At 41.8% G+C, this 12,858-nt stretch overlaps 2 protein-coding genes across 3 annotated transcripts; both read right to left on the reverse strand.

The window, feature by feature from the left end:
• Window positions 1–1,170: 1,170 nt before the first annotated feature.
• On the reverse strand, window positions 1,171–7,477 carry arpc1b (actin related protein 2/3 complex, subunit 1B). The gene is made up of 10 exons (XM_042705523.1): window positions 7,329–7,477; window positions 6,587–6,673; window positions 5,087–5,191; window positions 4,482–4,704; window positions 3,595–3,702; window positions 3,142–3,348; window positions 2,489–2,564; window positions 2,197–2,390; window positions 1,593–1,683; window positions 1,171–1,485 (listed from the first exon to the last, which is right to left on the reverse strand). The coding sequence occupies exons 2-10, from the start codon at window positions 6,648–6,650 to the stop codon at window positions 1,447–1,449; spliced, it is 1,107 nt and encodes a 368-aa protein (XP_042561457.1). The 5' UTR covers window positions 6,651–6,673; window positions 7,329–7,477; the 3' UTR covers window positions 1,171–1,446.
• A 548-nt stretch (window positions 7,478–8,025) lies between these two features.
• arpc1a (actin related protein 2/3 complex, subunit 1A) lies at window positions 8,026–12,505 on the reverse strand. Of its 2 annotated transcripts, none has more exons than XM_042705521.1 (10): window positions 12,330–12,505; window positions 11,383–11,468; window positions 11,196–11,300; window positions 10,781–11,003; window positions 10,542–10,649; window positions 10,158–10,370; window positions 9,730–9,805; window positions 9,124–9,317; window positions 8,551–8,641; window positions 8,026–8,440 (listed from the first exon to the last, which is right to left on the reverse strand). In XM_042705521.1, the coding sequence occupies exons 2-10, from the start codon at window positions 11,444–11,446 to the stop codon at window positions 8,402–8,404; spliced, it is 1,113 nt and encodes a 370-aa protein (XP_042561455.1). In that variant the 5' UTR covers window positions 11,447–11,468; window positions 12,330–12,505; the 3' UTR covers window positions 8,026–8,401. The 2 variants fall into 2 exon arrangements, with proteins under 2 accessions (XP_042561455.1, XP_042561456.1); XM_042705522.1 differs by lacking the exon at window positions 12,330–12,505 and adding an exon at window positions 11,849–11,871.
• Between the last annotated feature and the right edge of the window lie 353 nt (window positions 12,506–12,858).

Consider the following 12,858-nt stretch of genomic DNA (forward strand, 5'->3'; position numbering starts at 1 on the left):
TGTTAACATTTTATTGCTTCAAAAGACCTGATGGGAATTTGGAGGTGGTTGCTTTTCATTCATTTTAAGGAGGAGCTGGTACTCCAGCAGATGTGATGGAACATCAGCCATTAGTCACTGTTTTGTTTTCCCAGTGGGAATTTTAGTTTTTTTCTTTTTCCTGAATAAATGACTTCAACTCCCTATCTCTCAGTGATGACATTTAATGGCAACAATAGTCAGTAGTCAACAAGGACAGGCCTGGCTTTGAATCTTACCCAGCAGTCATAGATCTTTCCGGAAGTCAACATGCTTTAAATTGATCGTTAAAAGGCTCTGGGAACACGGGAGATCAGAGAGTAGCTGGAGCAGAACAAAATGCCGGCCTTTGGTGCCTGTGTCCATTTCTCCTGCCTCTCCCAGACCCTTAGGGTCTGATGTTGGTAACCGGCCGACACTGGATCAGACTCCAGGCTGGTTCCCACGGACATCCCTGCGCACACTCAGCTAATAAACAAACATGGGTTATGGTCACGTAGACCATGTCAGAGCCAGAGCCAGGACCAGACCAGGTCAAATCAGAGCCTGCGTGTCTCCTGGGCACTAGGAGTATCTTTATAGGGCAAAGTCCCCAGGAGCACTACCTCTACATGCAGAAGTAATCAGAATGTTTGGAAAGGTTCTAATTTTAGAGAGAACAGGAAATTGTGTTTGGGATGTGTACCACACAGCTACACACAACATTTTCCATCAAGACGGCCAAGAAAGAATGGTCAAGTGGAGCACCTTCAAAACACCTAGATTTTTTTTTGCGATGTTATATGAAATCTTCATGCTTCTGGTGTAATGCTGCCAGAACTCACAGCAACATGATTAATGTAATGACTATCGCCACAACCAATGGACTCTACAGCTCAAACGCCCTATCATTTGTTTTCTAATGATTTTTGTATAAAATGTGAATTGTTCCATATAAAGGTCAAATAAATAATTAACTGAAAAAACAATTTGTGTGTGCATACAATGACCGATTTCCATGATTTGTAAGAACATATCTTCTGTGTAACACATAATCTTTAGATTTGAATTCAAAGATGGAACCGAAATTATTACATATTTGTTTATTTGTTTGTTTGTAGGGTGCAGTGTAATCTGTTAGAGATTTAAATGATTTCATCAAAGAGAACCACGTTAGATCTCAAATCTCATTTTATTTATTTTTTTATACGGATAAGAACATTCATTCATTCATATTTTGACTTAAACAGAAAGCATTTTATGACCTGCATATCACTGACAAACCGCTTTAAGTAACAACTTCAGTTTTTGAAAGCACAATAGCTTTGCTATGCCAATTTGGCACTGGTTGATTAAAGGGACAGAAGAAAACACTTGTTTTATTATAGTATTTGTATAAAAAAAAAGCTCATTGAGTACCATATCATTATGCAGTTCATCACTCAACATTTACTGAATCTTCAGGTCCTTCATTGCAGATTCAATGGTCTGAAATAAGATGTGGATAACATTATTTCTCAACACACTGGGGGAGGAAATATAACAACTCATGGCACAAAATTTAGATAGTGGCAGAAATATGACTGGCTGGTTACCTTCACATCCCAAATGGCCATTCCCCCGTCCATTCCAGTGGTGCAGAATTTGGCACACTTGACTTTCCCACCTTCCAGAACTGAGATTTGGCTACGGATGAAAGAGGACAAAGTGTCAGGATCTGTTATACACAATTGTATTGTTTTTAGCCACAGGTCATGAAATAATTAATGCCCAGGCTTGGGATGAAGAGGATGGAATAAAGGCCAGTGTGAGGGGACACATGATATGCCTGGTCACAAAGAGAGAAGGAGATGAGGCGTGAGTTATTATTCAGTCGGGGACTTTCCTTAGTGTGGAGGAGGATCAAGTCCATCTAGAGGCCAACCCTTGAATGCCTCAACAAAATATTGTGATTGAAAGACATGTTGTGACTCAGACTACACTGGCTGTATAACTGTTGAGGCAGAGAAGTTAAGCTAATAATATCTAAATTTTGAAATGTTACACCAGAGATAAAAACTCGAAATGATCAAAACAGATTTTTTTTTTTACATGTTTGGGGTTATATGAAATGTGGATGTCTCATGCACTGCCTAATAGTCATGCATACAAAACTAGTACAGGCAGTATTATAACGCTATAAAAAAGTGTGTCTCTTGCCTGATGCTGTTTTTGTGCAGCGACTCCAGTGCGGCCTCTTTGGTCTCAGAGGCCGTCTTGTCCAGGTTCTGGAAACGCTCCCTGGCGGTCAGGCCCTTCTGTGCGCTCTGCTTGGGCACGTCCAGTTTCCCGCCAAAAGTAATGGTCCCTTTCCCAGCATCATACACAAACAGCACGGGGTAACAGTCATGGCCCTGGAAAGACACCACACACAACAGGCAGGACTCATTGGAGCTTTTTTTCTCTCCACTGTTTTGAAGCAAGTTTTTGAGAATAGGGAGAATGTGCTCACGGCTGCCACAATGCTGTTCTCTGTGATGAAGGTCACGCACACGAGAGGCAGAGTCGCGGAGGACAGACTGGCGATTCTTTTGATATGAAATAATGAAGAGCACACAAAACACCACAGTATATATTATTGTCAGTGTTTCATATAGGGGGGAAAAAAGAGTGAAGCATTGTTAAAGATAAACAGAGTGTTCTCCTGACCCCTTCAGGCAACATCTTTAGTGAGCTCCAGTTCCCTTTTTCACTGCCTTTGTAATTTGACTCTCTTTTTGTCTAGTTTCACCCCAAGTCATTTCTGCTGCATATACCTGCCCTCACTATTACTCACAGAATGACTAAGGTGTCCTATTCGCAAAAGCTAGATATGCACTTAGAAACCACTCCAGTGACTTCTTAAGTGATCCTGCAACTTCCTTACTGAAAGCCTTCCATAGTGGAGTTATATTACATTCAGTTATTTCATAGAGACTTGTGCAAAATCATATAAAGTAAGTTTAAGGTCTTTTTAAGTCAATTGTAGGCGTGAAACCACAACTTCTGTGTTGCCAGGCCTCCCCATGCTCCACCAGTTTACCGAGTACTAAGGCCTGGGGATATCATTTTTAGTTGGTTCCATGTTTTTGTTGCTATGATGAGCACACAAATAGCATTACTCACACAGCGGCCTTGCCCCCCTCAGCCACAGCCAGTGTGCTGTCATGGCTGGCCCAGGCCACTCTGTTTCCACTGTCAGAGAAGCTGACTCCATGGACCCAGCCAGCAGTGCCGCTGGACTCAAACATCACCTCCCCAAAGGGCATTTTGGAGCCCCAAGAGGTGGGCGCAGGTTTCTCTTCCACTTCCTTGATGTAAGCAGAGAAAATTCTGGAAAAACAAGCCCTCAGATTAGCTATTTTAGCCCACCATTACCCATGAAACGTTCCTAAAGCTAGTACATTTTCTAATAACATTTCGTAGACATCTTTAAGCAGTGCCCTGAACAAAATAACTCATAATATAGTACAATAAGACTTGGCATTCATTTCATTAATACATGTTGGCAATAGGCCATAGACATTTGGCACTGGCAACACCACACAGAAAAACCAACAGCCTGACATTCATGCACACCTGCACTTGAAGTCACATGACCCCGCTGCCAGTAGAACATTGTTTGGGTGCCAGTCCAGGCACAGAATGGTGGAGCGAATGGGCTTCTTGATATGCTTGCAAACCCACCTAGAACACACACACACACAAAAAAAAAAAATCACAGACGAGAAACCGGGGATATTCCATTCACCATGGGAACCGCATATGTTTCATGCGTCATTTCGGAATATGGACATTCCGGGCAAATCAGCTTTACACGGTTTTACCGACATCAGTGGACAGTAACTCCAGTCTTTGAAGCCGACAGGATTATGTGGCACTGACCCAGTGCTGTGAGAACAGTAGGGGGTTCAGGAATAAATACACAAGCAGTATTCCCCTGCTAGTGTTACCACATCAGTGTGCCATATGGGCCCCTCATGCGCAAATGCTAGTCATCCTTCAAAATATGAATTTTAATGCCACACCCGCATGCACTATCTAAATTATGAAGCTGGTCGTGCAGAGTTAGTCAGTCACAATATCGTCATGAGAAAAGATTTGATGAGACTAATGACAGCACAATTATATTGCCATTATATATTGATGGCTGGTATGGCTGGCACCATGGGAACAGATGGTTGAGCTATACTTGAAATCTTCAGATTAATGTCAACATAGCCTGGAGAAGGTCTGAGTACCATAAATACTAAACACCATCTTTTAGTGCGGGTATTAAAAGAGAAATATCAGGAGCCGCTAAAGGACACATCATGAGACTGGCTGGCAGTGCCACAGTCACAATCTGTCATTAAAAACAATCCAAACATCCCACCATAAGCAGATTATCAGTTTTAGGCTGTGCTCTCTCAGATATTACTAGATAACTGTTTCCAACAGGGAATGGAGGCAAAGATTCAAATCACCAGTCATTTTCCTGCTCAAAGTAGCACACGGAGATGAGGCGGGAACCGCTGCCCACAGCAAACTTGTTCTCCTTGGGGGACCACTTGACACAGCGGGCAGCGCGATTGATCCTCAGGATGACCAGGGTGGGCTTCCATGCGTCCCCCTTCAGGGTCCACACATAAGCGTTACGATCAGTGCCACAGGTCACAATGCGGTTGCTTTCTGAGGCCCAATCGATCCCTGAGAGAAATGGAGGGTGATCTTTGATGAATGTATATGACCAGGTCTTAGAGCAACAGTTAGAACAGGTCTGATCTAACTAGATCACCATGGTTAAGGTGACAATGGCACAGGTAGTGATTCAATTGGGCAAAGAAATGGAAAGAGTCAGTAATGTGTAGTATAAACAGTTAAGTGAATAGAGATCAGCAGTAAAAAAAAAAAAATGTTTTATTGAAAAAATTATAAAACACTTCATTATACCACAATCCTTTTATTGAGTAGAGAGCTGCATATCACAGATCATTTAATACATTTCATATTACTTGCATTAGACACCAGAGACATAAACATCTAAAATGTTTGCACTGATATTTGTCTTTTCAGCTCAAGGGTCTCTTACCGGTCACCTGGCCACCGTGCTCCTTCAATTCATGAATCTTTGCCCAGCTGGTGCCTGCCTTCTTGTAGATATGAACTTCATGGTTATTTGGACACAAGGCAATCTCTGGATGAAGCAAAGGGAACCAGTGTGTACTTATTTCATGTCATCGCATAAGCAAACACAAAATGAAAGCTGACATTGTATTTCAGCACACATCCAGTTGCCAAGACACAAGAGCCCTCAATCCACCACTGCAACTACAACAAACATCCTATGCAAAATAACTTATAACTAGACATGCCAAAATTAGCTACCAGACTTTTGCCAGAAGAAAATCACCAAGCTGACTAACTGCCTTGGCCCTAATGTTTCATAATTGGTATTCGTGTCATCCTCTGATGTAAGCTAATAAGGCCTTTGTTGTTCCTACTGCTTCCGCACAGGAAGGCCTGCCAGTAGCCAAGAGCAGCCAGAGCCTCTCGCCCGTGCTCTGTGGTCTGGTCTGTTCACGACATCCAACATCAGCAACAGAGCACCATTCATGGTAAAACAGGAAGTCAGGGGAGAATTAGTCACCACTGCTTCTCTCATCAGGCAGAAGAGAAAAAAAAAAGAGACACGTGTGGCGGCTTTGAGTCAGAGAGAAAATGACCACGTCCGTGTGATTGCAAACCACTACTTTTAAATCATCCAAATGAGCCTCAGAATTAACATTCCTCAGGGTTAGAGCAACGAGTGTCTACCTTCTCATGGCATAAACCCTGCTCTCAGAAGACTGGGAAGTGGGCACCAGCTTACACAAAGAGGTTTTTTTGGGGGATTTTGAGGCAAAAGGTGGGCGGGGGAAACACCCTGAGACGTGTTCCATGTGCTACTGGTGGTTTATGTAACATGATGAAAAAGCGTTTCTGCAAAAGTCTGCAAATGCACAACTCAGCAGATGGGAAGTCAGCAAAAATGTTAAAGTCACTAGGAGCAGAGAGGTGGGGGCTTGAATCCGAATGAGATGAAGGTGCATTTGTGCAAGCTCATTCAAAATGTCTCTGAGACCTCTTCCTTTGCCCTCCTTCCTCATACAATCTTCTACCATGACTCCACTTTGAACCAGAAGAGCTTGGACTAAAACAACACGATGGCATGTTTAATCTTTTAAACACAGTGTGTTATTATGATTCTCAGTCGGTCTTGAGTTCCCCTGAAATCACAAAGCTTAAGACAAACACCCTAAGACTGAAGATCTAGTCTTCTTGACTGGAGGAAATTCCTCTGGCTACCTGGATTTAAGCCAAGTTATATTTAACTTCCTAACGGTACAACTGATACATCCCCACTTCACGGGACATCTTGAAAACAAGGGAAGACCACTTCTGCTCATCTCATGAAGACAGCTACATGAGCATATGTAAATGTACTGTCTATATTTTTCTTACTTTGAGAGACTTTAACATGTCCCCATGTTCCAAGACTCCCCAAATCTATGACTTTTTTGTTGCTGCAAATAAGAGGTAGTAAACTCACGGGTGCGGTCTTTGTTCCAGGCGTGACAGCTGATTGGTTCCAGCAGGAAGCTGTGGTAAGCCATGGGCGCTACAGACAAGTCAAACACTGCAAACGAGACGTAGGCTCAGTGAGGTCGTGCTCAACAAGGAAACAGCTACCTTGTCTCATGGCTGATGCTATAGGGCTTATGGGTGGTGTTGCATGCTGCAACTTCCGCAAAAGCTTTACAGAAAGAGAAGTTGTAAAACTATGATTTTTATACAAATGTTTAACACTCTTTGTCTTTCTGATTTAAAACACTGGTCGTGTTGCCTTTTAATTTGGATGGATTAAGATGGGAGAAAGACATGGCTTATATATATATATACATTGAGTTTCTTAGTAAATTGAAACCAGACCAGAAAGGAATGTAGAGGCAGACAAAGCATACCAGTTAAAAAATGGAAAAACACACATAAGACCTTTTCAGTGTTTCAGTGTTTTGAATAAGCACTATGTGCGGGATATTTGTTTACAGCACCACCACATTGGTTACATTCAAAACATGCCACCAGGCCTTAGAAATATCAAATAAAAATAATTTAGATAAAAATATTAAACTAAAATGCAGCATCAAAAGCCTCAATACTTTTAGGACTTTCAAAAATGTCATGTTCTCTAAAGTTGGAGGGCTCAGCAACCTGCGCGCTGCTGAACATCTCAGCACCTAAAAATGACTTTTCAAGCTGAAACAAACAAAAACATCTGTTATCCTACTTACCCTGGTATCTGAAAAAAGAGGAGGGGGTAGGGGAAAAAAAGCTCAGAAGCAGGGGGTCGTCAAGATGTGAACCAGAAGCCCAAGTTCGTGGACTCTGAGCAGTCAACACAAACGCTGGCTTGCCTCTGAATGAACTAAAGTATTTCCTTAGACGTTTTTCTCTCTAAAAAAAAAAAACAGTCCACTTCCCTCTTCCTGCCCTAGACTCATAACCACTTCCTTGTGTGGGCGTTTGTCTGCAGGCGAGGAGGGCCCTCAGCTTTAACTCCCCAAACATGACATGCTGCACGGCAATGGAAAAACATCATTCTAGTGTACGCCTTTGCAGGGACTCTCTGTCGAACAGGAGGCTGCAGCCGGGGGGCTTACAGTTTCTCCTTAATTTTTCAGAACAGCAGATCGTTTCTGTGCCATCACATGAGATCAGCTGAATAATATTCACTGTGTTTCCAAAAAAAGCCACTCCTTTCGCATGAGGATGTCAATGCTCTGTGCTGAACGGGGGCACAGCTCTACATGTACAGATGTTTTTAGAGCATACCCAACCGATATAAATAAAATGACTTAACAAAAATAGTGAAACGCATTGGTTGTTGAGGATTCACATACTAACAAGAATAAGATCATGAACTTAGCAATCGATCACAAACACACACACACACACACACACACAAAACAAGGCCACACTAGACAGACGTGGTGTAGTATACTTCATTTATTTCTAGCAGACCATTTACATAAAATTCTCCTTTTAAGTTAACTACTCTTTAGTTCCTCTGGGGTCCCAGAGCACCGTGATCAGGAGGTCTCACCGCTGGGGGTACCAGCTTTGGCATAGAACTTTAAAAACCAAAGATTCTAAACCCTTTTTCCATTAGTGTATTCCCATTTGTAGGAGTGAATAATATCACAGGTCAGTTCACACCGCCGTTCAGTGCTTAGCTTGTTTTTTTTAAGGTTTATTTTTGTAGTGTTTCAGTTAAAAACTTTCAGACATGTTATCAAATCTCCTTGTTAGTCTTCAAGCGATATTGCTTGTGCTGAGGTCATGCTAGTGATCTGAGTAAGCTTGATTACATGATCCGCAGTCCTTCGATGGACGACTCCAGAGTCTACAGAGGAAACAATGATTATTAATATAAATTGTCATCTGTAGTCTGAAGAATAGTCTGTGTATGTAGGGTGTTTTGTGTACATTTATTGCTTATTATTTAGAACAAACCTTGAAATCCCATATGGTCATTGCGCCATCGATTCCTGTAGTGCAGAATTTACGACAATCTTTTTTGTCTCCTTCATATATAGACACTTGGCTATGAGGACAAAACAAAATGGCAGAAACAAGAACAATTCTTAACATTGTCATGATACATTGAACAAACAAATGCAATAAAGCACACTCATATTTGACTGAGCTTCAGTTAATATAACATTATCAGTCATTGCATTAAACTACAGGTACTATGAATTTCTCATGATTCTGGCTACAGATTTTGAGATTTGAATTGAGAGAAATAAACCTTTTGTGAAAGTGAAGCCACGATAAGCCAGATTTGTGTGTTCAAGAAAGTGCAAGTGGCAGGCACTGCTTTTGTGTCTGAAAAAAAGGAACTCAAGATTTGAGACCTCTTTGGTTGTACAGCTTTTTAATTCTCCCTTCTCTCAATTTCACTGTCTGCTCTATTTTCTTTCTTTAAGGCCAAATTTGTGAAACATCTTCACACAACTGACCAAAGGGCCCAGTGAATGAGCACATGTCCCTGAGTGTCCCTTTGTGATGCTGTGGTGGCCTTACGTGATGCTGTTCTGGTGCACGGTCTCCAGGGTGCTGTTGCGGTCCTCTGTGGTGGCCTTCTTGTCCATGTTGCGGAAGCGCTCCATGGCGGAGATGTTGCGCTGGATGCTCTGCTTTGGAATATCCAACTTGGAAATAAAGGTCAGGGTCCCGCTGTCATCGAAACTGAACAGCATTGGGCAGCAGTCATGGCCCTGCAACAGACAAGGGGCCCAAAGTCAGAATTCAACTCAGCCAAGCACAGTTAAAGAATTTTAAATTAAAAAAAATCTAATTACAATAATAATAAAAAAATGTCAATGTGAAATCCATAGCTAACAGGTAGCTATAGGTAACTTTACCATTAGAAACAGGATGACATACTACCTGTCAAAGTGCAACGAAACATTGACACTGCCCTTACAGACCCTAACCTTAAATATGAAGCGCCAACGTGTTGACTCTTTCAGGTAAACTATGCTTAATAGGGTAGTAGCACAGTACAAAAGTCTTCAGAGGATTATTAGTCAGCCTTCATCTTACACACAAAACATACTACAAAGACTTTATATAGCACACACTAGTATAGAGGCTTAAATGTGTTACTTGTTGAATGTGATCACTTACCGCTGCCACAATGTTATTCTCAGAAACGAATGTCACACTTAGAAGTGCAAGGTATTCAGTCTTCAGTTGGCTTGGTCTGGAGGGAATATTTTAAATGACAGAGAAATAGCATTAAACAGTAGCCTATGCCTGAGGAATAAAACCTTTACATGTTGCATCAACATTTAGAGAAAGCATGTTTTGTGTGTATACAGAAATACTTAAGAATATAGAATACTATGCCATTATGACGAACACTGCAAATACACAGTGACATTTTACTTAACAACTCAGTTCTTATAATACGATTCACTTATACAGCATGCCAATCATACTGTGTGTGACTCACTGTCAGAAGGCTGAGAGTACTGCTTCAGTTGGACCACTGTATTCACACAGTGGCGTTTTTGTTTGTAAATTTACCAAACATGCCTCTGCTTTACACTCACGTTGAGCTTTTGGTCGGGTCCACCACCGTCACAGTGCTGTCATGGCTCACCCAGGCCAGTCGGTTTCCAGTGGCAGAGAAGCACACACTGTGGACCCATCCTCCACTGCCCATACCCCCAAACTCTGCCATCACATTCCCAAACGGCATCTTGGACCCCCACGGTGTTGGAGCTGGCTTCTCATCTACTTCCTTTATGTAGGCGGAGAATACCCTTTGAAAAAGAGAGACTTATCAATACCACGTGCTCCATATATACTACCAGTATTTACTAAAAATGTTTTTTTCCCTACTGCCATTTAAAAAGCTATTTCCAAACTCCCCAAAACCTGAATTTTGTCACACATAACTGGTTATAAACAAGCCACTATAGAGGATCCACTACCTGCACTTGAAGTCACATGATCCTGCTGCCAGAAGCACATTGTTTGGATGCCAGTCGAGACTAAGGACTGTAGAGCGGATAGGCTTCTTGATGTGCTTGCTTACCCACCTGAAAGATATGCAAAGATAAACTTGGAAACCTGACACAAGTAACGGAAGGACACATAATGGATGATTGCATCAATTCTGCCTGAACCACATAGCTTAAAAGAGAAATGCATGGTAAATGCCACAACATACCAGTCATTTTCAGACTCAAAGTAGCAAACGGATATGAGGCGAGCTCCACTGCCTACGGCAAACTTGTTCTCCAGGGGAGACCACTTGACAAAGGTGGCGGCACGGTTGATCCTGAGAATGACGAGAGTGGGCTTCCAAACTCCATCTTTCTGGCTCCACACGTATGCATTGCGGTCGGCTCCACAGGTCACAATTCGGTCACTTTTGGGGGCCCAATCAATGCCTGTGTAGTATTTAGGATTAAGGATCACATTAAGCATGGGGAATGTTCTCAACCACACCATGCCAGTTCTTCCAATAAATCCACTGAGTGCTAAATATGTAGATATCAAATGTAATAAAGAAGGGCCAAACTACCTACAAGAACGAAGCAGACAAAGTGGTACATCATCAAAATGACAAGACATTCATTTACCTGTGATGTGTCCATTGTGCTCTTTTAATTCGTGGGTTTTGATCCATTGATTTCCACTCTTTTTGTGTATATGGACCTCGTGATTGTTCGGACTGATGGCAATTTCTGAAAATATATTTACCATGAGAGATCCAGTTTCGATGAAAAAGCAGTGAGGGAACAGTAGTCTGGTTTAGAAAATACTTACGGGTCCTGTCCCGATTCCATGCATGACATGTGATGGGCTCCAAAAGAAACTGATGAAGCGACATTATCGTCAGCTGTCTGAAAGGTCTGTGTGCAAGTGAACAATATAATTAGAATGACATTACACTGTTGGAAAACAATATAGCTTGAATATTAGATAACGTGGTCAAAATGCAACTAAGGTTTACTCAAACAAAAGCTAGCCAACATAACGTAATCAGGCTAGGATACCAACCCTCCCTGTGCCTTAGTAGCACATTCATGTACTTTCACAAATCGTTCTGTTTACCAGTTAGCTGCTGTTTGTGATTTGGTGAAAGCGTTACCGACACTAAATAGGCTTCGAATGTCTACTACGAATGAACAGCTCTCTGCTATCCGGCTAGGATAGCCATCTTTCAAGATTAGTTGGCTTGCTAGCTAATTACACTATGGTAGGATGAATTGGCCATTTCAACACCACCCACCTGAATCACAGCAATCTTAGGAAGGTTGGCTGACTCGTAGATTGTTATTGCAAATGGTATTAATAATAGTAATCGCGAAACTAAATGTAAAAGAAAGTAAATGCGACTAATTTAGCTAGAACACCGTTTAAACGGTTAAAACGGTATTTTCACTCAGCTGGCTAGTTAGCATTAGCCGTCTTGCCACAACCCTGTCAGCTAGCTAGTTAGCTTCTCTTGCTACATATCCATCACTTTAGTTTAATATTATTGAATGCATCACATATCCATCATACACATAAAAATAATCCAGTGAGAAATCGCAATTATATAATTATAATGTATGTTTTGTTTCATCAATAAAGATGTCTTGCTAACTAGCTAGCTTGGTAGCTAGAAAATTAGTCCGAACAAAATGCCGGCTTTTTCCGCTCCCTGCTGTTTGAAGAAGGCATGACACAGCTATTGGTTTCATACATCGAACGAATATACAAAACTGTACCTTTGCACAACTGAAATCTTTAGCTGCTCCTTCTCTGGTGAATGGGGACGGACTTGAATTCGCGGACTCTGGACAGTCGACACGAATTCACTCCGACTGCTAGCTAGCTAACGTTTCGGTCTGTCAAGGAATCCAGGAAATGGCAACGTCTATGCATTGGCCGGTACTCATTGCGCAGGCGTGTACACATCGAGTTGAAGGCGTGCCCCTTTCAGCTGAAATCATTCTTCGTGAAAAATCTGACCTCACCCGTTGTTATTTTCATTCTCTGTCAGACCAGTTTAACAACTTTGGTTGTGTTAACTATAGACATATGTATATATGTCTATAGTGTTAACAACCTTGTGATATTCTGCTTGGAAAGCGCGTGTAACCTCAAGATAGCGTGTAATATCAAGATGTGCCCTCATGTCTGTAATCCTACTAATCTTCAGCATGTTCCAGGTGGGTATGTTGTACTGGGTTAATAAATCTTTTATGAGATCATGTGTCTGTTTTTGTTTGCTAGGGTACAACCACAGAGTGTGCC

This window comes from Clupea harengus, unplaced genomic scaffold, assembly GCF_900700415.2.
Source record: "Clupea harengus unplaced genomic scaffold, Ch_v2.0.2, whole genome shotgun sequence".
Taxonomy (NCBI): Eukaryota; Metazoa; Chordata; class Actinopteri; order Clupeiformes; family Clupeidae; genus Clupea; species Clupea harengus.

Coding starts and splice junctions, on each gene's coding strand:
- arpc1a (XM_042705521.1), bottom strand. CDS start 11,446: ATGTCGCTTCATCAGTTTCTTTTGGAGCCCATCACATGTCATGCATGG. Junction 9,318..9,729: donor AGAATAACATTGTGGCAGCG/GTAAGTGATCAC, acceptor TGTCTGTTGCAG/GGCCATGACTGCTGCCCAAT. Junction 8,441..8,550: donor TGACCATATGGGATTTCAAG/GTTTGTTCTAAA, acceptor TTTCCTCTGTAG/ACTCTGGAGTCGTCCATCGA.
- arpc1b (XM_042705523.1), bottom strand. CDS start 6,650: ATGGCTTACCACAGCTTCCTGCTGGAACCAATCAGCTGTCACGCCTGG. Junction 3,349..3,594: donor TCATGTGACTTCAAGTGCAG/GTGTGCATGAAT, acceptor TTGTTTTTCCAG/AATTTTCTCTGCTTACATCA. Junction 2,391..2,488: donor AGAACAGCATTGTGGCAGCC/GTGAGCACATTC, acceptor GTGTCTTTCCAG/GGCCATGACTGTTACCCCGT.